The sequence below is a fragment of the Perna viridis genome, chromosome 10 (assembly GCF_037379345.1).
Source record: "Perna viridis isolate PV_CMFRI_1.1 ecotype Kerala chromosome 10, ASM3737934v1, whole genome shotgun sequence".
In the NCBI taxonomy this organism is placed as follows: Eukaryota; Metazoa; Mollusca; class Bivalvia; order Mytilida; family Mytilidae; genus Perna; species Perna viridis.
The window spans coordinates 400,911-426,810 of NC_142454.1; the positions used below are offsets into that span (position 1 = coordinate 400,911).

General features: G+C 34.2%; 1 protein-coding gene across 12 annotated transcripts in view; it reads left to right on the top strand.

Annotated features, from left to right (window-relative positions):
* The first annotated feature begins 3,079 nt into the window (after window positions 1-3,079).
* The window catches only part of LOC148604043 (uncharacterized), a 62,248-nt gene continuing 39,427 nt past the window's right edge, over window positions 3,080-25,900 (top strand). For 4 of the 12 annotated variants that reach the window (XM_088550642.1, XM_088550648.1, XM_088550644.1 and 1 more), the window contains exons 1-10: window positions 3,083-3,320; window positions 7,455-7,552; window positions 10,356-10,456; window positions 10,852-10,917; window positions 11,553-11,637; window positions 14,750-15,169; window positions 23,088-23,363; window positions 23,582-23,747; window positions 24,106-24,231; window positions 25,679-25,810. In XM_088550642.1, coding sequence (XP_088406768.1) covers window positions 7,481-7,552; window positions 10,356-10,456; window positions 10,852-10,917; window positions 11,553-11,637; window positions 14,750-15,169; window positions 23,088-23,363; window positions 23,582-23,747; window positions 24,106-24,231; window positions 25,679-25,810 — 1,444 coding nt within the window. In that variant the 5' untranslated portion in view covers window positions 3,083-3,320; window positions 7,455-7,480. Of the gene's footprint in view, window positions 3,321-7,454; window positions 7,553-10,355; window positions 10,457-10,851; window positions 10,918-11,552; window positions 11,638-14,749; window positions 15,170-22,192; window positions 22,279-22,460; window positions 22,745-23,087; window positions 23,364-23,581; window positions 23,748-24,105; window positions 24,232-25,678; window positions 25,811-25,900 lie in introns of those variants that run through there. The other 8 variants (XM_088550647.1, XM_088550645.1, XM_088550652.1 and 5 more) reach the window with 7 other exon arrangements.

A 25,900-nucleotide genomic window follows, 5' to 3' on the forward strand; every position in this document is an offset into this window, starting at 1 on the left:
GAAAAATAAAATCTGCAACAGTTTATTAATGGCTTTTGATGCAAATTTTTGAAAAAAAAATTACAATATTTTGTAACAAAATTACAATATAAGTAATTCTGAAGAATAAGGCAAATTATCAATTTTTTTTTTTTTTATTAAAACAGACTTTGAAATAAATAATAATTTCTGTAAACTTATTTTTCATTTAGAGAAAAAAATCAATGCATTTTTGCCATTTTTAGTAGCTATTTTTTGGTTTCTACTTACAAAAGTTTTTGTTTCTCATGAAAAAAAAATCTAACTTGGTCGTGAAAAATACATTTGCTCAGAAGAAACATACATGATACTTTTTTATTCACTGAAAATTTCATAACAATTGCTGTTTTTATTTTTGTGATCTTGATAGGTGATAGCAAAAATGAGGAAATATGGAGTAAATGTCAATCAGACACCAAACCCCCAACAATTATGTCACAAACCGAGATTCCCATACAGTCTTCAACATGACCATAGTCACTGTATGTAAATCTATGTATGGCCCAGGGGCGGTTCTAGGATTTTCGAAAGAGGGTGTGTAATGAAGGAAAATATACTGTATATTGCTGAGCGGAGTGAGCCTGAAAAAAATTAGGACTATTTGATGCCAAAAAATGACGTTTTTGTGCTTTAAATATTAATTTTTTCATTCAAAAGGGGGGGGCATATGCCCTCTTTGCCCCCCTTTGAACCCGCCGCTGTGGCCCTAGATTAAAGTGAAAAAGCGCACCTATCTAGGGGCTATGTCGACTGTATCCCTAAAGTACCAGATATAGGGTCACAAACTAAACCCTAAATATGTAGTATAGTGTCCTATTTCCTATTATTCTTGAAAAATGCCGGATCTGGGATATCTTAATATTTAGGTTTCACCCCTAGTATAGCCTAGGACTTCATTGTTCATCCGATTTTGCAATTCATAATTTAGCTGATTTGCCTTCAAAATCCAGAGTCTTTTACGTATCATTTACACAATTTTTGAATTTTTGTATTATCCCAAGTTATTGGCAGAAAATATATTTATGCAGATGTGCAGCAAACATTCAGAGGAGGCTGATTTTTTTTCAGTAAGGGCAGTCCGACAAATGACCTCAGAACTTTTTTTCAGTGACGTTACAACTGAGCTGTGCTCGTTTTTTTTTTTTTTTTTTTTTTTGGGGGGGGGGCAATGCCTATTTCATATTAAATGCTTCACCCTGTTGTCCGTCTCCATCTTTATCGCCATCGGTCCTGATTCAACGTTTAGCGTCACGTGCTATTGAAGCGCGCGCCTGTGACATCATAAAAAGTACTGACGATTGTTTTTCTTATTTGGTCATTTTTCATGAGGCATTTTGCAGTTTTTCGTCTGTTTATTGATGGTTTTACAATAAAGATCGTTTACCTCCTGCAGAGAAAAATGCCTTTCTCGATTCGCTTTTTCGATGCAATATTTTCAGTGTGTATTTTCCCACATTTGTTTGCTTTGATTTTGCCTTTGGCCACGATGTGGGGGAGGGTTTGGATCTAGGAAATCATGTTTAACCTCACCGCATGTCTCATGTGCCTGTCCCAAGTGAGGAGTCACGGTCGCTTGTTTGTCTTTAAACGTGTGTATTTATTTGTATTTTGTATGTAATTGTAATAACCTGGAATAATGTTCCTAGTAATAACATTGAGACAAGATATACTAGTAATTATAGTATTTAGTTTTAAATATACACGTTTTTTTTTTAATTTCCTTTTTAGAGCTCGTCATGAGGAGTAGAGTTCCACCTTAGTTGAAGGCCTAAAGGAGAACTCTCGATTCATCAGTTTTCTCCGTTTTTTACTTAGATTGATTATGGCCTCCTTGATACTTATCACATATATTCTCTTTTTTATAATGGTTAAATAATTAGTAAAATTTCTTACATCGATAGTTAAATCCAGCTCCACTTTTTCCTCCATCATTCTCCAAAAAATTCTAGCGTGGGAATGAGTATTTAATTTTCAAATTTCTCACGATCATAATTTTGATATAAAGACTAATGCACTTGAAAAGGTCGGAAAGAAAAGAAATTAACCAGACAAGTCAACAAATGCAAGTCGACTTGTTCCATACGCTTCTCATTTCAACTGAACAAGAGCACTTTATACAAGTTGATTTGGCCTGTTTCACCCAACAAGTCAACTTAAAAAAAGGCGAAATGTCCACTTAATAACTGAACAAGTAAACATCATTAAGTTTACTTCTTCGTTGTTTGTACAAATGCAACAGCACAAGTATACTTGCGACATGTAGACTAGTTCAAAAATGTTGTCATGTTCACATTTTACAAATAGGAAAGTAAAGAAAATAAGTAAACAAAGTGAACAAATTTATGTCGACAAGTTGAAATTTAATGCATCTTTCCTACTTGTTCATGTTTACTTGATAACACAACAACTCGGCAACTCGTGACTAATATACGCTTCCATATAAACGGACTCGTGTCCTGTTTCACTTGTTCTACAAATAACTTCGTCTTACATGTATGAAGAAAACAACATATAAGTTTATTTTAATGCAAGCAATAAAGGTCAGAAAGGAGATCCAAACACAGGTCATTAATCAATTGGAATGAATTTTCATTTTATCATTAGAGATAACTGCTCTGACTATTTATGGTTAACACCACTTGTAAACCGAAACAGGGACTTAACATTACACCGAAACAATCTTAATCTTTAATTGAAATACGGTACGGAAATTCGTGTCATCTCCGTCATTATCTTTGTTCATTTGTTACAATTTTGCGAGATCAAAGCCTAAATTGTGATATTTATGATTAATTTGTCCAGAGCATCTATTTTAACTGCCGTTTTAAAAGCGTTTCAAGGCCTTTCCATATTGAGTTGAGTGTATTTGAGTATATTTGAGTGTATTTGAGTAAAAAAGGCGGACCGGTTTTGTCTTGTTGTTTTTGTTTGGTTTTGCCTTTTTGTTTTTGTTTTTGTATTTGTTTCTTTAATTCCTAATTTCCAATTTAGGTTGTCATATTAATTTCTTTTTCAACTACACCACCATTTGCGGGAAAGGGGATCTAATCCAATTTTATTGACTTCCGATGAAACCACGTGACGAAGCTTTCCTGTTGTCAAGTTACGCTTGAATGTACATGTGGAAGATAAGATGATTTTGAAGATGGAATACGTGCTTTGATGGAACAAGAACAAGTCTTAATGAAGTTTTAAAGTTATAGTGCACACGGAAATGCCTAGAACCTTTATTTCTGTTGTGACAATTCGATGTAAGCTTTGTATGTAAAAAAAAGGGGGCACATGTTCCAGCATTTCCTTGGGTAAGTCAGTGCTACCTGTCAAAGCATTTCAACTTATAGAGCTGTATAACCTCTACATCAGTACATGCTATTTCAAAATAAAATGTCGGAAAATTGGAGTTTCTATTACTCTTGTCATTAAGTACGTTCATGCTATATTGGTTTTTTTAGGGGGGAGAAGAGAGAGTTATAGAGGAAACAAGACGTTTCGGCATGGAGCAAGTTCGGCATTGGTTGTTTTGGCCATGTACCAGTTCGGCCATATAATAAAAGTCATTTCGACCATAGTTTTTCTTCTTTATTTAATTTGATAACAACTTGTTTTTTTCAAAGATATAATATGTCTCAACTGATATTTATAACTACATTTTTATTTAAAGAAATGAAAATATTAAAATAAATTAGGTTTTATTTGTTATTAATCAAATTCAATTAATATTGGAAGGCGATACGCATAACCTTAATTGGCAGATAAACTGCAATTAATTTATTTGTTAAATTAATATAAACTGTTTTAAATTGCCATTGATGAACACAAATTACCTGCTTTGAAGTAGTAATTGGTCGGTTTTTAAAACAGAATGTTGGTTATCATGGTCTTCTTAACACAAGCTAAGCACACGCTTATATTGATGTGATTATTGGAATGCACTAAAATGATATACGGAAAAATGACAATCATTCACGGTACAAGTCTCTTTGGTGAAGGTATTAAGTTAATTAGGTCTAGTTAATTACCTGACATTGTCATGACTATGGTTACCTGGTATATTGAATATATTTAGTATGGCCAAAACAACCAAGGCCGAACTGGTTTATGGCTGAAACGTCTCGAAAGCGTTATAGATTCCGTCTAATTTAACCGTTCTTTAGATAGCAATCATATAGGAGAGTTCTTCGTGATGCCATCACTTACCTGTGATTTGGTTTTAGTTGGCAAAAAATCCATTGAGTGGCATGGGGCATCAACTTTAAATCATCATAACTTTGTCGTTTTTTAAGATAATTGAAAAATTCTTTATGTTCCCTAAACTGCCAATAAAACTCTTTATCCATGGAATTTTAAATAAATATTCAGTAATAAGACTATATGAGCATAAAATTATAAAACCAATTTTATATGAAAATAGAGGTTTACATATAAATATCGTTTCAAATTTATTCTTCTAGCAAAACAGTTATAAATTCACATATAAAATATGAATTCTTTTATGTAAATGAAACATTTCACAGAACCAAAATTGGATGTAAAATAACAAAGCTATAAAGTTTTGAAAATTGGGATTCTAATCATGAAATTGTTAATTGCTTATTTAGTTGTTTATTTGCCAACCAATTTGACACTTAATGATATGCAGATTAGTGAATATGACATCACTAATGAGATTGGCGAACTCACCTTCTGTAGCTCCTGTGACCTGTCCAGACAGAGCTACAAGGAGGTCATATCACTTCCATAACTCATATTTCTGACCCTGCAACCATACAAAAAATATATATTTTGAACTGTATATCAGAAATCTTGTGTGAAAAGAGTTTGGGCAGAGCTTGCAACTTTTGAACAGAATGATAGGGCCATGTGAGCTATTGCCATCACTTGGCGTTCGTGGTTATCGTTAACAATTTTCAAAACTCTGCTTGACCAATTAGAACCAAACTTGGTTGAATGTTCCTTAGAGTAACCTGCATATAATTGATGTGGGAATTTGTGATCTGTCTAAAAACATGGACAGCATTACTAAAAATAGAACATAAGGGTCAGACAGGTGTTTTTTGCATATACATGTACATGTACATGTATCTCCAAAATGGTTAGGTTTAGCAAAATTCTGACATGGGGTCAAAGTTTTTACATAATGAGATCTATTTGTGGCCAAATTTTTGTGTAAATCTGTTAAGCTATGTTGGAGTTATTGCCTTTTTTTATGTTTTTACGCTGTTTTTTAATGCTTTTACTTTCAAAGCTGACCTTCTCTGAAACTGCTTGACCAATGAGTACCAAACTTGGTATGAATTTTCTTTAGGGTATTCTTCATAGAACTGATGTGGGAATTTTTTATCTGTCAACATATATCATTATCTCCAAACCATTAGGTCTAGCAAAATTCTGACAGGGAATAAACCTTAAGCATTATAAGATCTGTTAGTGGTCAAATTTTCATGTAAACTTGTTTAACCATGTTACATGTAGAGTTATTGCCCTTTTACGATGTTTTGCTATTTCTAATATTATTTTTAAAAAAAAATCTTCTCCTCAGACACTACAAGACCAATTAGAACCAATCAACTTGATATGAATGTTCCTCAGGGTGTACTGCATAGAACTGATACAGGGATTTGTGATCTGTCAAGAACTTGGACACCACAGCAAAAAATAGAACATACATGTACATGTAGGGGTCAGACAGAAGTTTTTCGCATATATAACCAAACACTTTAGGTTTAGCCATATTCTGACAGAGTAAAAGTGTTCAGCATAATGAAATCTATCTGTTGTCAAATTTCATGTAAATATGTTTAGCTGTGTTGGAGTTATTGTCTTTCTTTGATATCCTTTTGCTATTCTTAATGTTATGAGCTTTGATAAATGTTCTTCTCATAAACTACTGGACAGAATTTAATGAAAATTGATATGATTGTTCCTTAGTTATGAGCTTAAGGTATTTTTATCCAACAAAAAACATGGTCGTTTTTACAAAAATACAATTTTACTTATTGAATCAGGTGAACAATTCAGGTTCTTTAGAGCCGCTAGTTAAAGACAAAGAAATTTTATCTACTAGAAGTTTTCATAATTTTTTGGCAAATTAAGGTTACCTGTCTGCTACTGCTACATTTTGGAAGTATTAAGTTCCACCCAAACTCTCTTCACTAAGGATTTCACATGTGCATGGTTTAAATTGTCAACAAAGAATTATCATGTAAAATGATCAAACCTTCAATGAAGTATATTTTTGTATTGAATATATCAGCATTCAGGAAAATAAATCCATATAGAACTAGGTAGGTGTGGCATTTTCAGATTGTTCTGTTACCTCCCAATGTAGCAAACATCAGTATGGGATCAGGACAAAAGCCCTTGGACAAAAAAACCCTCAGACAAAAGCCCCCCCCCCCCAGACAAAACCCCCCCGGACTAAAGCCTCTCATGAGAAATTATTTTATCAATTATGAATAAAATAATGATATTTCTATTCATACTGAAAGTGCAAAATCTGAAATTTAATTTCTTTACAACTTATACTACATGCACTGATATAAAAATGTATAAATACTCATATTGTAAAATCAGTATTCAATTAAAAAAGAGTAGGGGTGCAGAAAAATTTTGACTATATCTAAGTCCCCTCCCTCACAGATATTTTATAACATATACACGATTCAAATGAATTGTGATATGATTTGAAACAAGACGATAATGATACATTTTGTCTTATCAAGTATGATTTATTTTACAGAGTTTATATTATGTTAATTAAGTAATCAAGTTCAAGATCAGAAGTTTTGCATACTAAAATTTCTATTTTTGTATCAGATTTTAGCCAGGTGTGAATCACAACCAGGACTGCTCCATTGCTTATAATGGAATTTTGATCTTAGTAGTTTTACCAGAACTGAATAAGTCACAGTAGTTATACCTGTACTGAAATTCATATACATGTACTTAAATGGAATTTTTATGCTTTTCCCAAATCCTTGTACAAGAAAGTTGAAGTGTTTTGTTTAAATTGTTTTTATGCATGTTTTTATATGATAAACAGTAATAACATTAAAACACCATTATATAATCTTTATGTATTTGTTTAAGACAATTTTAATAGTCATATAAACTTAAAACTACATGTAAGGAAATGTTTTTCTATTTATACATTAGTGATGTATCTGCCCTACTTGCTGCCATGTTATACATACATGTATATACAATGTACTTTTATTATATGTTGCTAAGCTTTAATTGGCATAATAGCTTCCAGTTTTTATACTTTTAGAACAAAGAAAAACAGTAAATATTGAAAAAAAAACTAAGCCTATGTTTGTGTCCAACATTCGACCACCAGGGAAGTTATAGAGTCAGTATTGTCTATTGAGAACATCAAACTTTAGATCAGAAGTGAACATATTTACTTTATACTACAATTCAGTTTTATTTTTCAGGTTACATAGATACAAAGTAAGGAATCATGGGCACATTGATTATACAGTCCCAACTTGGGGCTCTGGAGAATGGACTGAAAGACCTGAAGAAATCAAGGGTAAGATACCATAGACACAATTATAAAATAGTCCTCCTACTTCGCTTTTCATGTTTTAATCTCAAGAATTTTTCTTATGAGCTTATCTTTCTATTAAATGAATTATAAAAATAAAATTGAGATTGAAAAGACATTTTGCTATCAGGTAGTTACTGTATAAGGGTGTTTTTTTGTTTATTTGTCATGTTTATAGTGATTTAATCTTCACTATATTCGTGTTAGAAGCAGGGACACAAAAATAAATACAGAAACCTCAGTGTGTGTACAGATTAATGGTTTATGAGTAGAAATAAAGAAAATAGGTTGCTAACTAATTAAATTTTTTAACACTTTCCTCTTCAGATATTTATATTACTTGTAAATGCATGTTTTTAGTTATGAAAACCTCAATTCAGATTTTACATTAAAATCAGACATGAATAGGTAGATTTAATGTAAATAAAATGTAAGTAATGAAATTATTGGAGCCATTCTAACCCTCCTCAATACAATACTGGTTATGTAAACGTTTATATAATAAAACCCAGTATAATTTTATTAACAAACATAGGTTTTAAATTGAAATCTGCAATCAGGCATATCAAAATATAGTATTTAAAGAATCTTCATTCAGTTTGGATTGAATGCCTTTAAGGATACTAATGTGAGCCAGTACTAGAATATGCCATGGTCCATTGTAATATAGATTTAGTAGATCTTATTGTAACCTTCTTAAAAAAGAGTATTTACTCAAACTCTTACCTAATCTGGGAGAACTGTACCTGTAAGGGAAACTGTCTCTCAATCATTTGGAATCATAACTACAGCAAGGAGATTGGGAGAACTGTACTGGGAAGGGGAACTGTCTCTTGATCCTTTGGAATCATAAGTACAACAAGGAGATTGGGAGAACTGTACCAGGAAGGGGAACTGTCTCTCGATCCTTTGGAATCATATTATTCCCTCATAGGGTCTTTAATTTAAATTAAAACACTATATTTTAAAGCAGTTATTGGCATGACATGGATTGTGTCCTTATGATGTACTGTGATTCTCAACCCCCCATGGGAAGAATTGGGATTGACTTAACATATGATAGGGACATAGCTTTTTGTTGGTTTAAACTGGTCTGGACCTGGCATGTCAGTTAACTGCAAGTAGTCCTTAGTTTGTACATTTGTGTAATTTATATTCAGTTTCTTTATTTCTGTTGTAACTAGGGACACAGACCTTTTTGAACTGATTTTTAGGTGTGTACAATAGTGTAATATTTATCCACAGTAGCCAGATTTTGAAGGGGGAGGGTTGTAATCAGGCCAAAGTACTTTAACCCCACCACATTTTTTGTGCATGTCTCAAGTCAGGAATTTCTGGCCTCTATATGTCTTGTTTCATTTTCACCTTTAGTTTATTTTTATGTTACTTGAGTATATAGGGGCAACTCTTTCATTGTACTAGTGTATAATGACATTTTTGGGCTAGCTGCAGCCTGTCCTGTGGTATGAAGATTTCCTTGTTGTTCATTGAAGACCAACCGGTGGCCTTGGGTTGAAATTTTCATCCCAGTGGGGTTATTGTCGCCTTGACATATACCCCATACCTATTCTTGTTATATTGACATCTTGTGCCTGTTAGTACTGTCGGCATCACAGATACATGTGTGTGCAGTTAAAAACATTATATTCATGCTTAAAAGTTTGAAATAAAAAGGACGTATCTGAGAATTTGGGCATTGTTCTTTCTATTGAAAAACCTAATCAAATTGTAAAGAAAGTTAGGAGTCAAGCTGATTATTAGAGGAAGTTTTCATGATTCTATGTAGTTCTGATGAAAAAAGGATCCATTCAATTCTAGAAAATCTCTATTGAAAAGGGAACTATTCAGCATATTATAAATGATTAAATAAGTACCTAGGTTAAGCACGTTATTGGTAAATTTTTAATGGATTTAATACAAAATGAAAAGCTAGCTCCTCTAGATTATAATCTATTTTTGGAACAATAGACATTTGAGTAGAATTGGGTTAAACTTAACTATGAACTTTTCATTGTAGTACTCTCTCAATATGAGTGTTAGAATTATCAATAACCATACAGCTCAGTCGACCATTTGTTATCTGTCAATAGTATGTTATTGACTTTCTCTGTCAACACAGACCAATGCCACAATATATCTTTTGGGTGTTAGTGGCAAACAACTAAAATATGAAAAGTCAATAAATCCTCTGTACACTGCATGACCTTAGTATGCCATTATATTGTGTGCATGCATTTTTTTAAGCGCAACACAAAATAGCTTTAAAGGAAAGTATAGATACTGATCTGTGGGTTTATTTTCAATTCCATCTGTCAATCTGCAGACATGTTTTTATATAAAACCACATACTTTGATTGTATATGTATGAGAACATACTAAGTCTAAACAAACTTTAATGCATTAGAAATTATGATGATGGGTTAATCCTCATATCAGATGGTCTTTCATCTATCACTTTTTTTTCCAGATAAGATTTTAAGGACTGTCCTACTTTTTCTTTTTTCAGACTTCAATTCAGAAAACTGTAATTTGACATAATCTTGAAGAACTGATACTATAAATATTGTCCAAAAATGAGTGGCTCAAATTATGTTTAGAGAAACAGTATAACTATTTATCTACAGACATAAAAATAATAATTCTTGGCAGAAGTTAAGCTATTTCACTGTAGAAATGAACTAATCAGCTGTTTATGAGGAATATACTATACTTATCTGCACCATCCATTATTAGTTAACCTTTCCAGGGAAGTCTATTTTTAGCCATTAGAAATATTCTTGTTTTTCAGTTGATGCAGATAAGAGAATTTAAGGATATGTATTCTGCTATAGAGAGTCATCATCGAGATTTGAGATTGGCTCATCTCACTGGAATGGCTAAAGATATCATGTAAGTAGAGATCACGGATATATATATATTAATCTGATTTTGGTTTCATTTTCATAAAATTTAGCTTTACAGTAATTTATAAATGTATTATGTCTTAAAAGGGGGAGAGGTGACCATTTCTTACTAGTGGTTCAGATAATGTAATAATTAATGTTGTGAAAGGTATGAAGACATGTGTTGTGTAGATCTAAGAACTTTGAAACCTGCATGTTGACTCAGTCATGTGAAAGATTACATTTCAATGTACATGCTGTAATTCAACAGACAAAAGAAATTCAATATTTCATATTATTTTCTTGTGGGTTTTCTGTGTTTTAATCATTAAAATTGGTATGCTGAATTCTTAACATGACAGTGATGAACAAATCCATGTGTATGATACATCTGTTTTACAGGGTACAAGCTGAACAGGATACCAGATTCTTCCATATACTGATCAAAATGATGTGTGAAGTTAAACAGTAAGTTATCTCCTTGTTCGGTGTATATATAATGTTTTATGGAATCGATCAGAGCAAAATGTTTTAAAGAATCAACCTTAGAATTTATATTTTTTCACTGATATATTAAAGACTAATAGGATAATTAATTGGAATGAGTGAATAACCAAAATATGATCACGGGTGCCAAAGGACGCCTAGATTAAACGAGTTTGTGGAACTTGTTCCATGCATCATAATGTGTTCTTGTGATGATATTTTAGTTATTCACGATAACCAGTTCATTATCCTATTTATTATATAGATTTTCTCCATTATTTGTTGCTATTTTCAAAATGAATTTAAATTTCGTTAACAGCGTAATGTTTTTTGTGTTGTGACGTTTTTGCGGGAAAAAGTACCAAATTTATTTCATCTGTGAATTATTAAAAATTTTTACACTGGAAACATTAGGTAAATCACTGCTTTCTATATAATAATATGTTTTATTGTCCTCTGTCTCAATGCTACAGGGAGACATAGTAATGATCTGCTGGGACAATGCTATTCTCTCGTACTTGACAGAAATTCTAAACAAAAGCAAACCCTATTTTCTAATAATAAACATTTACATTGTCTAAATAATGTAGGATTTGAGTGTTGAATTTGCGTTTCAGTACATCATCAGTGAAACAGAAAGATTCCTTGATTAAGGTTCATCACTGGTACACTTCTAACAGACACATTCTCCACACTAGACCAGTAAGTAGTAGCATTGCATTTCCACATTCACTGGTATTTTTCTAAAAGGTATATTCTCCACACCTCACCAGTAAGTAGTAGTATACCATTGCCACAATGACTGGTACACTTCTAACAGACATATTCTCCACACTAGACCAGTAAGTAGTAGTATAGCAATGCCACATTCACTGGTACACTTCTAATAGACATATTCTCCACACCAGACCAGTAAGTAGTAGTATATGAATGCCACAATGACTGGTACACTTCTAACAGACATATTCTCCACACCAGACCAGTAAGTAGTAGTATATGAATGCCACATTCACTGGTACACTTCTAACAGACATATTCTCCACACCAGACCAGTAAGTAGTAGTGTAGCAATGCCACATTCACTGGTACACTTCTAACAGACATATCCTCCACACCAGACCAGTAAGTAGTAGTGTAGCAATGCCACATTCACTGGTACACTTCTAACAGACATATTCTCCACACCAGACCAGTAAGTAGTAGTATACCAATGCCACAATGACTGGTACACTTCTAACAGGTATATTTTCCACACCAGACCAGCAAGTAGTAGTATATCAATGCCACATTCACTGGTACACTTCTAACAGACATATTCTCCACACCAGATCAGTAAGTAGTAGTATGTCAATACCACATTCACTGGTACACTTCTCACAGACATATTCTCCACACCAGACAAGTAAGTAGTAGTATACCAATGCCACAATGACTGGTACACTTATAAAAGGTATATACTCCACACCAGACAAGTAAGTATTTGTGTAGCATTATCACATTCAATGGTACACTTCTAACAGACATATTATTAGTTCTGATACTCCAATATCCTGGAATTCTAGTGATTTTTAGAACTTAATGTTGAATTGTTTAGTTGTTATTCTGATTTCTTGAAAGTTTTTTTATTTGTTTCAAATAAATAGTCAACAATCTGTCAAAACATCTAGAGATAATTTTTAAAGGCAATAAATAAAATACTGTTGAATGTTGAATGAAAGTTTTTTCATAGATTTACTAGGATCAAATCTATTGAACACCAGCTAGGGTATATTTTTAACTTAAATGGAAAGGAATGATGAAAAAATGAATACATGTACATAGAATTTTTTTGTGCTTAAACATAACCTTGAAGTACTTTTATTATCAATATACATTGATAAATATCAGACCATGCTTCATGTTGGGTTGGTGTGTCCAGGAATTAATAGTTGTCAAAGTCATGTCTCAACATAACTTATGTGCAGAGTAGTTCTATTATCTCCCCTTGACCATACTAAACATGAATGTCTACAATAAAAAAACTTTGTTGACAGAAGGATAAAGATTAAATCTGTAAATGTGGTTGGAATCAATATGAGAGAATTTATGAAAAAAATAAAATTGATAACATTCAGTTGAATTAATCAAAATGACATCCCAAACCTTAATTTTCCAATATTATTGATAAATCTTAGGTACCTTTAAACTCGGTAAACTTTAAATGCAAACATTGAATAACACATGTGTGAAAGTAATAGTAGTCCACCAGTTCTTGTGAGGTACTGCAGAATGTTCAAAGTAATGTTTTGTTTTTTATTTGTTCTTCTCTTTTTTTTCTTTTGTTTTGTTGGGTCTCAGTATAACTTGCTTGCTTTGTGTGCATGTGGCTGCTTCTCCAAGCATGCAGTATATAAAGGGATAGAGGGATAACTAGTTGGTTCTGTATCTGAATAAAGTGTCCGTGTGGGGAGGCATGCTTACCTGTAGGCTGTTGCTTCTGTGAGATCAGGGTCAGCATATTGGACTAGTACAAAACAGAGTCTATTCGATTGGTCAATCATTTTATTTCTGAAACTCATGAAATATCTGCCATAAGGCATTGAACCATAATTTATTAATCAGTCATTTTGTTTGGTTAAGATGGGAGCAAAATACAAAAATACTAATCATGCAAATAAAAAAAATCTTATTTTTCAAGATACTGATCAATATAGATGATGTTTCTTGAAATATTTAATTTTTATATGAATGAAAAAGTATGCACTTGTATAATGGTATGACAGTGTTGTTATTGTTATTTGTAGACACCCTTTTGTTTTGTGATTATTTGGTAGATTTTACAAAAAGATGGATTTTAAGACCAGCATTTCATAATATTTTGTACAGAAGTTTTCTGATATGGTCAGTTGAACATGAATAATTTGTACTAGGTCAATCATATTTGATATGCAGTTGCATTAGCATCACTGTATCACAATTCCATATCCATATTGTGTATTTGCAGCTGCAGTCATGGTCTATTGACTTGAAAATTTCAAACCTTATTTTATGTTAAGTTTTCTGATTAGGTCAGTTTAATATGAAACCCTTGTGCAAGGTCAATCATGTTTGGTATACAGTTGCTTTAGCATCACTATATCATAATTGTGTATTTGTTTTGTGCATATCCCCCCACAGTCACTATCAGTTGATATTGAAATTTCTAATACAGATTTTATTGTTCTGTATTTTAATAAGGTTATTTAAACATGAATCACTTGTACTAGGTTAATTGTATTTGGTATGTAGTTGCATTAGTATCATTACATCAAAGTTTCATATCTCTTTGATGCATGTGCCCCCACAGTCACAGTCTATTGACTTCGAAATTATGCGTTACTGAAACATCACTTTGTGACAGTTTCATAGATGCAAACAAAAAGCTATACCTGAGGAATCTGTCCACTTTGATGGTATCAAGTGGACGTATGGATATGATTAATTGTCTTCAGATTAGTAACAATGTCACTAATTTTTTTATTAACAGTGTCCATGGATAGGCTAGACATATCTATGTGATAACAGTTTATTCTAGTTTGTGTGACATTTATGTTAAAGTCAAGGTAATTGTTATATATTACTTATATCATCTGTGAAGTACAATGAAAGATATATAGTACCATTATACAACACTGAAATATCTCACAAAGGTAATCAATCAGAATAAAATGAAATTTAAATCATATTGTAGTCATCATATTCACATTTGTATTTATTACAATTTACAGAAATAACCAAAAAAATCTTTTGCTTTTTGGGAAAATTTATTTTAGCTTTCCATTTTTTTTTTCAACAGAGATTTGGTCGCCAAAAAAAGGATTCAGCATCAACTAAAACCTCCACACCAGCAACTTCCCATTCAAAGACAGCATCAGCCAAGCGGATCAAAAATTCAAGTAATAATCCAACCATTAAACAGCAAACTCAACCAGAACAACCAACAGTTCGTCTGGCCTCTGCTGATGGTTCTAAAAATAGAATTTTCTGTGAAACTCCATCAGCACGTACAGAATCTCCATTCAAAACAGCATTTGACCTTGACCTCTTGCCCTCAAACCAGGATTATGTAAATGATTATTTGTCAACTAATTATTACTCTGAAGGCAACAACAAGATGGCCTCACTACAAAATTTCTTGAATGATCTTCCAGGACCTCCTTCAAGGATGAGTGATTTCCATACTGGCTCTCATGTAACTGGACACCAGCATGTCGAGGTAAGAAAAAGGGAAATGAAATAAGATTTTGAAATGTCTTTGATTTTTTGTCATGAATGATTTTCACTTCAGTTCACTTGAAGCAATGCAATATTTGGTTATGGTAAGGTATACAGGATTTGGGCATTATTTGATTGGGGAAAGGTATACAGAAACAGGGCACCATTTGGTTTGGGTAAGGCATACATGGGTACACTGGAACAGGGTATTGGGTTAGGGTGAGACTTACAGGAACAGGGCATTAAGTGGTTGGTGTTAGGTATACAGGAAAAGAGCATCATTTGGTTTGTGTTCGGTTTACAGAACAGGGCACCATTTGGTAAGGGTTGGGCATACAGGAACAGGGCATCAATTGGTAAGGGTCAGGAATGCTGGAACAGGGCATCATTTGGTAAGGGTTGGGCACTCAGGAACAGGGCATCATTTGGTGAGGGTTGGGCATACAGGAACAGGGCATCATTTGGTAAGGGTCAGGCATACTGGGACAGGGCATCATTTGAGAAGGGTTGGGTATACAGGAACAGGGCAACATTTGGTAAGGGTCAGGCATACTGGGACAGGGCATCATTTGGGAAGGGTTGGGCATACAGGAACAGGGCATCATTTGGTAAGGGTCCGGCATACTGGGACAGGGCATTATTTGGGAAGAGTTGGGCATACAGGAACAGGGTATCATTTGGTTAGGGTCAGGCATACTGGAGCGGGGCATCATTTGGTTGGTGTTCGGTTTACAGGAACAGGGTATTATGTGGTAAAGGTTAGGTATACAGGAACAGCTCTAGCATCACATATATCTTAAACGCCAAACTTTATAGTTGACATTGTATCTATGAATGTTTCAAAATAAACTTTTTGTTGTGCATGCTTTGAAAAGAGGTTTCCGGTAGATAATGCAAACTCCAAAGAAATTAATTCAAATGCTGTGAAAGTACTATTTTTTGTGGGGTACCAATTTCCATGGTTTCGTGAGTATAGAAAACCACAAAATTTAGTTCTAAACAAATAGTAGATTTCCATTGATGTGTATACTGAAATCTTAAAATCCATGAATTCTTCCCTGATCCGCAAAAATTAGTATCCATGAATTAAAGTACTTTTACTGTATAATGAGGGAAAGGAAGTATGAGCATGAGTATTAGTCATAAATGAATCAACATCTTCCTATCTTTAATATCTTTAATGAAGGATGACTGATACCTGAAACATATACATATGATGTAGTGGACAAAATTATGATTAGTTAGGGACTTTCAATTGATGACATGATCTCATGTTACGGCAAGGCTGCCATATGACTCCTTATAAGAGATGTTGCCCTTTAGAAGGGTTATCTAAGGGTTAAGACACTTTCCGGTTTTGATCTGTTCCTTGGAAAAAATAATTTAAAGCAAGGGACGTGTAAGAATTTGTAAACCAGTAATCAAACTGGTACTGATCTCATCAAAGTATGGAAAACCAGTTCAAAGTTCACGAATCCTATGATGACACATGCATGAGTAATATGTAGGCGAACTCTTTTTGTATCACCCGATCATGTTACTGGGCTAAGGGTTTATCGGCACCACTGGCTTACAAGTGAAAAGTATATAAAAACCATGGGCACCATCTCGCTTTCGCCTGTCAAATAATTCAGTTCCAACAGGCCAGCCTGATTAAGTTGGCTTCCAATAAAGTGTTCAGATTGCTCATAACGGGTGTGCTGGTAACAGGAAAAGAAAACGTGCAAGATCATTTTTCATGCTTGAGTGACGGATATTTTTTTTGCTATCATATTGGTGTTAGGTCACTTTTTATGTCCTACTTGGTTTTTTAGGTATTAGGTGTATTACCACCATATTTAAATTGATGAGTCTGTCAACATCCCATCTAAAATAGGTCAAATTACATACAAATAAAACTTCAATCACAGTGTCCAGCTTAGGACTAGGCAAATTGTTTACATGAAGAAGTAATTAACAACCACATCAACCTTACTTTGAATATTTCCTCTCAAAATAGTATCAAACATACTTGTATAACAATTATTTTACAGAATTATTAGGGCCCTGCCACAAAAAGTGGCAGTCACCCTATGTAATTGTTTTGTCCATCCATCCATTACGAAATCTTGTCCCAACTGTAACTCTTGTCTTTTGAGATGGGCTTTTGATATTTGGCATGAGGCTAGATCACATCAAGACAAAGTGTCGCATGCCATCGATGATGACCTTCAGCCTTTAGGTTAAATTACTGATAAATGGTAATTTCTTGTCCGGCCTGTATTTTTTTTTGTCTTATGAGATAGGCTTTTGATATTTTGCCTGTGGATAGATTATATCTTGGATGATGACCTGTGACCTTGAGATTCAATTATTGATTTTCTGATGGTAATTTATTTTCCGGCCGGTAACTTTTTTTTTCTCTTATGAAATGGGATTTTGATATTGTGGAAGTGGATAGATCACCTCCAGATGAATTGTCATGCATAATTGATGATGACATTCGGCCTTGAACTTTGATCTTGAGGTTAAATTATTGATTTTTCATGGCAATTTCTTGTTTGGTCTGTAACTTTTTTGTCTCATGAGGTAGTCTTTTGATATTTGGCATATGGATAGATTATCTCAATACATATTGTCTCCTACCATTTATGATGTCCTTTGACCTTGAGGTTGAATTACTGATTTTTACATGGTAATTTCTTGTCTTGGCTGTAACTTTTTTGTCTTATGTGATAGGCTTTTGATATTTTGATGTGAATTAAACACCTCCACGTGAAATGTCTCATACTATAGCTGATTAATCTGAACTTTGCCCACAGAGATGTTTGCCATCTCAACCAATATCTAGTTACATATAAAAATTATTTCCAAAAGATTCTGTGCAACCTAAATTTCAATTCTACCAAATTAGCAAACTTCTAATTATCTTGACCTACACATTATATATGTGAGCTAACATACTTATTAAATGCTAAGTCAGGCAAGTTTTTATTGAAAATTAATACTTGTTAGTTATATGTTCTAAAACATAGAGTTCCCAAATAGTTTATTAGGGCGCTGCCACTATTTGTCGGACACCCTATAGTTATCACTCTGTCAGTCCTTCCCTCCTTCCATAATGCCCTATAGTAATCACTCTGTCGGTCCTTTTCTCTTTCCATACCTCCTTATACTAATTACTCTGTCAGTCCTTCCCTCCTTACATATTGCCCTATAGTAATCAATTTGTCAGTCCTTCCCTCCTTCCATATGGCTCTATGGTAATCACTCTGTCAGTCCTTCCCTTCTTCTATAATGCCCTATAGTAATCACTCTGTCAGTCCTTCCCTCCTTCCATAATGCCCTATAGTAATCACTGTCAATCCTTCCCTCCTTCCATATGGCCCTATAGTAATCACTCTGTCAGTCCTTCACTCCTTCCATATGGCCCTATAGTAATCACTCTGTCAGTCCTTCACTCCTTCCATAATGCCCTATAGTAATCACTCTGTCAGTCCTTCCCTCCTTCCATATGGCTCTATAGTAATCACTCTGTCAGTCCTTCTCTCCTTCTATATCGTCCTATACTTATCACTGTCAGTCCTTCACTCCTTCCATATGGCCCTATAGTAATCACTCTGTCAGTCCTTCCCTCCTTCCATATGGCCCTATAGTAATCACTTTTTCAGTTCTTTTCTCTTTCCACATCTCCAAATACTAATCACTCAGTCAGTCCTTCCCTCCTTCGATATGGCTGTATAGTAACCACTCTGTCAGTCCTTTTCTCTTTCCATACCTCCTTATACTAATTACTCTGTCAGTCCTTCCCTCCTTACATATCGCCCTATAGTAATCTTTTTGTCAGTCCTTCCCTCCTTCCATATGGCTCTATGGTAACCACTCTGTCAGTCCTTCTCTCCTTCTATAATGCCCAATAGTAATCACTCTGTCAGTCCTTCCCTCCTTCCATATGGCCTCATAGTAATCACTCTGTCAGTCCTTCTCTCCATCCATATCGCCCTATACTTATCACTGTCAGTCCTTCTCTCCTTCCATATCTCCCTATACTGAATCACTGTCAGTTCTTCTCTCCTTCTATATTGCCCTATAGTAATTACTCTGTCAGTGCTTCCCTCCTTACAAATCGCCCTATAGTAATCTTTTTGTCAATCCTTCCCTCCTTCCATATGGCTCTATAGTAATCACTCTGTCAGTCCTTCCCTCCTTCCATAATGCCCTATAGTAATCACTTTGTCAGTCCTTCCCTCCTTCCACATGGCCCCATAGTAACCACACTGTCAGTCCTTCTCTCCTTCTATATCGCCCTATACTTATCACTGTCAGTCCTTCCCTCCTTCCATATGGCTCTATAGTAATCGCTCTGTCAGTCCTTCTCTCCTTCCATAATGCCCTGTAGTAATCACGCTGTCAGTCCTTCCCTCCTTCCATATGGCCCCATAGTAATCACTCTGTCAGTCCTTCCCTTCTTACAAATCGTCCTATAGTAATCTTTTTGTCAGTCCTTCCCTCCTTCCATATGGCTCTATAGTAATCGCTCTGTCAGTCCTTCCCTCATTCCATATGGCTCTATAGTAATCACTCTGTCAGTCCTTCCCTCCTTCCATAATGCCCTATAGTAATCACTCTGTCAGTCCTTCCCTCCTTCCATATGGCTCTATAGTAATCACTCTGTCAGTCCTTCCCTCCTTCCATAATGCCCTATAGTAATCACTCTGTCAGTCCTTCCCTCCTTCCATATGGCTCTATAGTAATCACTCTGTCAGTCCTTCCCTTCTTCCATAATGCCCTGAAGTAATCACTCTGTCAGTGCTTCCCTCCTTACAAATCGCCCTATAGTAATCTTTTTGTCAATCCTTCCCTCCTTCCATATGGCTCTATAGTAATCACTCTGTCAGTCCTTCCCTCCTTCCATAATGCCCTATAGTAATCACTTTGTCAGTCCTTCCCTCCTTCCACATGGCCCCATAGTAACCACACTGTCAGTCCTTCTCTCCTTCTATATCGCCCTATACTTATCACTGTCAGTCCTTCCCTCCTTCCATATGGCTCTATAGTAATCGCTCTGTCAGTCCTTCTCTCCTTCCATAATGCCCTGTAGTAATCACGCTGTCAGTCCTTCCCTCCTTCCATATGGCCCCATAGTAATCACTCTGTCAGTCCTTCCCTTCTTACAAATCGTCCTATAGTAATCTTTTTGTCAGTCCTTCCCTCCTTCCATATGGCTCTATAGTAATCGCTCTGTCAGTCCTTCCCTCATTCCATATGGCTCTATAGTAATCACTCTGTCAGTCCTTCCCTCCTTCCATAATGCCCTATAGTAATCACTCTGTCAGTCCTTCCCTCCTTCCATATGGCTCTATAGTAATCACTCTGTCAGTCCTTCCCTCCTTCCATAATGCCCTATAGTAATCACTCTGTCAGTCCTTCCCTCCTTCCATATGGCTCTATAGTAATCACTCTGTCAGTCCTTCCCTTCTTCCATAATGCCCTGAAGTAATCACTCTGTCAGTCCTTCCCTCCTTCCTTATGGCCCCATAGTAATCACTCTGTCAGTCCTTCCCTTCTTACAAATCGTCCTATACATGTAGTAATCTTTTTGTCAGTCCTTCCCTCCTTCCATATGGCTCTATAGTAATCGCTCTGTCAGTCCTTCCCTCATTCCATATGGCTCCATAGTAATCACTCTGTCAGTCCTTCCCTCCTTCCATAATGCCCTATAGTAATCACTTTGTCAGTCCTTCCACATGGCCCCATAGTAACCACTCTGTCAGTCCTTCTCTCCTTCTATATCGCCCTATACTTATCACTGTCAGTCCTTCTCTCCTTCCATATCTCCCTATAGTAATCACTCTGTCAGTCCTTCCCTCCTTCCATATGGCTCTATAGTAATCACTCTGTCAGTCCTTCTCTTCTTCCATAATGCCCTGTAGTAATCACTCTGTCAGTCCTTCCCTCCTTCCATATGGCCCCATAGTAATCACTCTGTCAGTCCTTCCCTTCTTCCATAATGCCCTGTAGTAATCATTCTGTCAGTCCTTCCCTCCTTCCATATGGCCCCATAGTAATCACTCTGTCAGTCCTTCCCTCCTTCCATATCGCCCTATACTTATCACTCTGTCAGTCCTTTCCTTCTTCCATATCACCCTATATTAATCACTCTGTCAGTTTTTCCTTTCTTCCATAACAAATCGTTTTCCTGCTGTTATTTTGTTGTCTTTTGGTGTAGGCTTTCAATATTTGACATGAGAGTTGATTAGCTCTAGATGGTGTGTCCTGTAGTATGTTAGATGAACTTTTACCTTGAACTTTGATCTCAAGGTCAGATTAATGATTTTGCAATACAGATTTGTGTCCTGGCTGTAAGTCTGTTGTCTTTTTGTGCAGGCTTTTAATATTTGACATGAAGGTAGATCAGCTCAAGACAATATGTCATGTAATATGGTTGATGAACTTTGACCTCAAGGTCAAATTAATAATTTAGCAATACAGATTCATGTCTAGGTATTAATTATGTTGTTTTTTGGTGTAGGATTTGATATCAGACAAGAGGGTACATCATTTCAAGATGGCTGATGACTTTTTACCTTGAACTTTGACCTTAAGGTCAAAATTGTGAGTTGTGTCCAGGTTATAGCATTGTTATGTCTTTGTGTAAGCATTTGGTTTTGGGGCATAAGGGTATTTCAGCTTAAATTTTCTCTATAATTTTTATCCTCCAAAATGTTCATGGTTTCCTTTATTTAGACTACAGCTTCCATCTCAATGTCATTTATTTGGTAACAGAGATACAGCATAATAAAACAACTGAATATTTTCCTGTCACACCAAAAAACTTTCAAACTAGTTATCAATGTTTATGTTTGTATTGTAATCTTATTGAGAATGACCTGATATTTAATTACTAATAATCAATGAACTGTGACCAGGGTAATTATAGAAATCGGTGGTATCTATTGATCACTCATTGTAATTGATACATGTACTTTTGTCATTTTATTCTTTTGTTTGAATAAAATTAAACAATTGCAAAGGTATTTTATTTTGTTCATACTAAATCATTAAGTGTGCTCAACTAAATTGAAAAAAGTTTCATGAAGAGAGTTTTTAAGGCAATATGAAAACTTTCAGGTAAAATCTAATTATTACCTATGAAAAGATAAGACTTTAGCACCTGATTATCTTGTCCAGGTGTTTTATTGTTTTTACTGATGAATTACCTTAATTTACCTGTACAGACTAAGATAACAGTTATTTCTTTTTCATTTTATCGTAATCTTCAATTTATTAGATTGTAACGTCTATGATTTCATTCCTGAATGTTATGGGGATAATTTATTCCTAATTTGGACTTGCACCAGGCAATTTATTACAAGTTGGACATCTACACTAAAGTACTATACAAGGATTTCAGTTTACTTAGGATGTTTACTAAGCATTGAGTTTAAATAGAACCAGTTGTAATGTAAATATGAACAATTTTTTGTTATAATGAAGTGGGATATATTGGAATGTTATGGACAATTCTCCATGATATTCTCCTGTTTACCAATGTAATTTAAGGATAATTATACATGTATGTTGGAGTCAACATCTAGTAAGTTTATCTTATTGTTTATTATAGAGCAATAATGAAATTAAGCCAGATGATTCAATTCAATACAGAATTCATGTTATTTTTTTATTTGAATGTTGCTAGGTAATCATTTACCACATTAATTTCTATATACCTATAAGAAAGTAAAGCAATTGATATAATACAACCATTTTATTGTATGTTTGTTCTTAATGGATCTTGTATCTGTCCATGGTGTTTCCTTTTGGTAAAATTCACACATTTCATTTGATTTGTGGGAGCATGATGAAGCAAGATAAATGAAAAAAGTCATAAACTGATTGTAAGTTTTTAAGGATAAGTCCTGTTTTCCCCCTTTTTACAGATAAAGAAACCTGGTTCCCTTGAAGACAGTGGAGGTACACCTCCTGGATCACCAAGAGAGGACATAGATGGCAGTGCTGTTAGTCCTGATTATATTGACAGTTTGATAGATTACAGTCATAAAGTTGATGATGCTGAGGATGAAGATGATCCTGATTTTGAGGTAGCAGTAACAATTGGAGGTGAAGATTCAGACATGCCAGAATCAAGGAGAAAGTTGTCTAGAGGGAGGACCCCCTCTGCCAGCCTCCATAGGGAACAAGTTTTATCTGACCAGGTAAACTTTTTTAAGTCAAGTTGAAGAGCAAAAAGAGACTTCTGAATTCTTGAACATTCTAATGAATTCTGTAAAATCGCCTGGCTTAAATGTTTTTGTGCATTCTTTGTTCAATCTGGAAAGCTTTTTAAGCTCATTTCAGCGCTGTTACAATTTTCAAGACAGCCATTATTTCCAAAAAGTATTTTAGCTGAAAAACAATATCTGTTATATTTCAGTCCTCTAATATCTCCATTGCCTTACCAAAGAAGATGATCCACCCAATTGCCAGTTTGGTCAACCCTCATGCCACTCTGGCTGCAGCTGAAGCCCGCCGAGCAGAGGAGGAGTACCTTAACTCCAGACAGGATGTGTATACTCCACTCAGACCCAGTAGATATCCTAGTATGTAGAATATTATTAATGCTCATTGTATGGTTTTGGTATTTATATAGGGATTGGCAATTGTTGGTCAGTGGTCAAATTCACCATGCAGTTGTGCAAATGTCAATTTTTTTTTTGGTTAAAATTTATATTTCATTGAAGGGTTTTCAAAGTTCACTTTATTGAAGACTACAGCTTGCTAATAGAACCTTTTTTTTTTTTTTTAATGAAACAAACATATTTTTACAAAGCATTTACAATTTCGTTACTATAATTAAAGAAATTAACATTAGACAATGTCAATAAACATCATCACTTATCTACTTATAATCACATGATTATCACATGGTGATGGTTTCTCATATCACATGATTTATAGGTGCACAAATGAGGAGTCACATGACAACACCTGTTGCTGGAAGGCCTTTATCTAACACCAGGGCAGAAAGTCTTAACCAGTGGAAAAACTTTAACAAAGATTTCTCCTATGGTCAAGATATACTAGGTAATGGGAGATAACTCTGTCAAGTGGAAATAATTGTTAGAGAAAAAAAAACAGTAAATTATACAGAGCTTTATTGATTGTGGCATTTTGGCAACAAAAAGTTGTTGCTTTAAGTGAAAAAAGATGCTTTTTGTCAAGTCTGATTTAAAAAAAAGAGAAATGTTAGTGCAGAAAATTAATAAAGAAAAATCTGGAGAGTGATTTGAAAAGCTGGAGGTAAACAATTTGTGTGATATGCTTCTGAAAAATCAAGTCAGTTTAATTATTACTACGAAATGTGTTCAAGATATAAACTACAATTATAATACGGGGATGTATACATTGTAACAGTGTGACATTTCTTGCTTATGAATTATATATCTAGAAGGTCTGTAACAATAACACACAGATAAGGTTTAGATCTTAAGTGATAATTACTGTTTTGTTTTTGTTTGGATTGAACAAATTAAATTTACTTCTACATTTATTGTCATATGTTTTAAAAAAAGTAAACATGAATTGTTCTTCAGACACAACCTTAAAAGTCATGATTAAAAATAATCCAGACATCAATTTCTGCCAGATCTTCTATTCATTAAAAAAAGTTTTACAAATCAAAATTAAAAGATGAAATCAACTATTAAACAAAGTCAGAAGTTAAGCTTATAAGTTATTTTTCTATGTCTTTTTCAAATGCAAACATAATATATGTTATCTAATCTGCAAATTGTAACATTGTTAGATTAGACACAGCACACTACCACGACTCACTAAAATATTATAACACATTACCACACTATATTACTATCAACTAGGTTGCAGTAATAAACAGTTTTATGGATTGCCATAATTAGTTAATTTAGTCACTGTAACAAACTCTTAAAAGTGTGTTAAAGCTCAATAACGAGGTCCAGTAATTAAAAATTTTGAAGAAGACCTGATAATGTATTTCATCCCTTAGATCTACTGACAGTTTACCTGTAAATTTATTTTAGCGTTCAAGGAATTGTGTCAAATTAATGTGCAAACAAATGTACATGCTAATCGAAACAACCTTAGAAACTAGACATAAAGATATAAAGTTTTTCAAAATAGTTCTCATATTTTTGTTCATTCAAGTACCAAATTTTTTTTAGGCTTTGACTTAAAATTTAAATTTTTTTTAAATTTAAAATTTAAAAATGTCTGAGGAACAATGAATTAATTATGATAACACTGAGTTCCAGTATCATATTCTACATTTATATCAACACTAAGATTTAAGTTACAGACCTTTTGCAAGTAGAAACTGTTTAGAACTAGTACTATTGAATTATACTAGTTACTATATTACCGTAGCTCTGTTTTCCTCAGCTGTAGAATCTTTATTTGAATTGTTCATTTAAGTCAGTATCTTTATGTTAGACCTGATTTGTTTCCCTTTAACACTTCTTCACTCTAATAATGCATGCTTTATTTGTCAACAAAGGGAAACTCAATTTTGTTGGTCGCAGCGGAACAGCGTTAGACGTGAGGTACTCGTCACATGGCAGTGGAGAAGCGCCTGAGAAGGACACATCAGGCATTCTCGCCTATTTTGCTACAGAGTCACATCCTATGGGTATTCAACAACAATATTTTTCATATTCACGATATATATATATATAGTACACAAATATTTTGGATATAGATGTGTTTACATGGTTTTTAC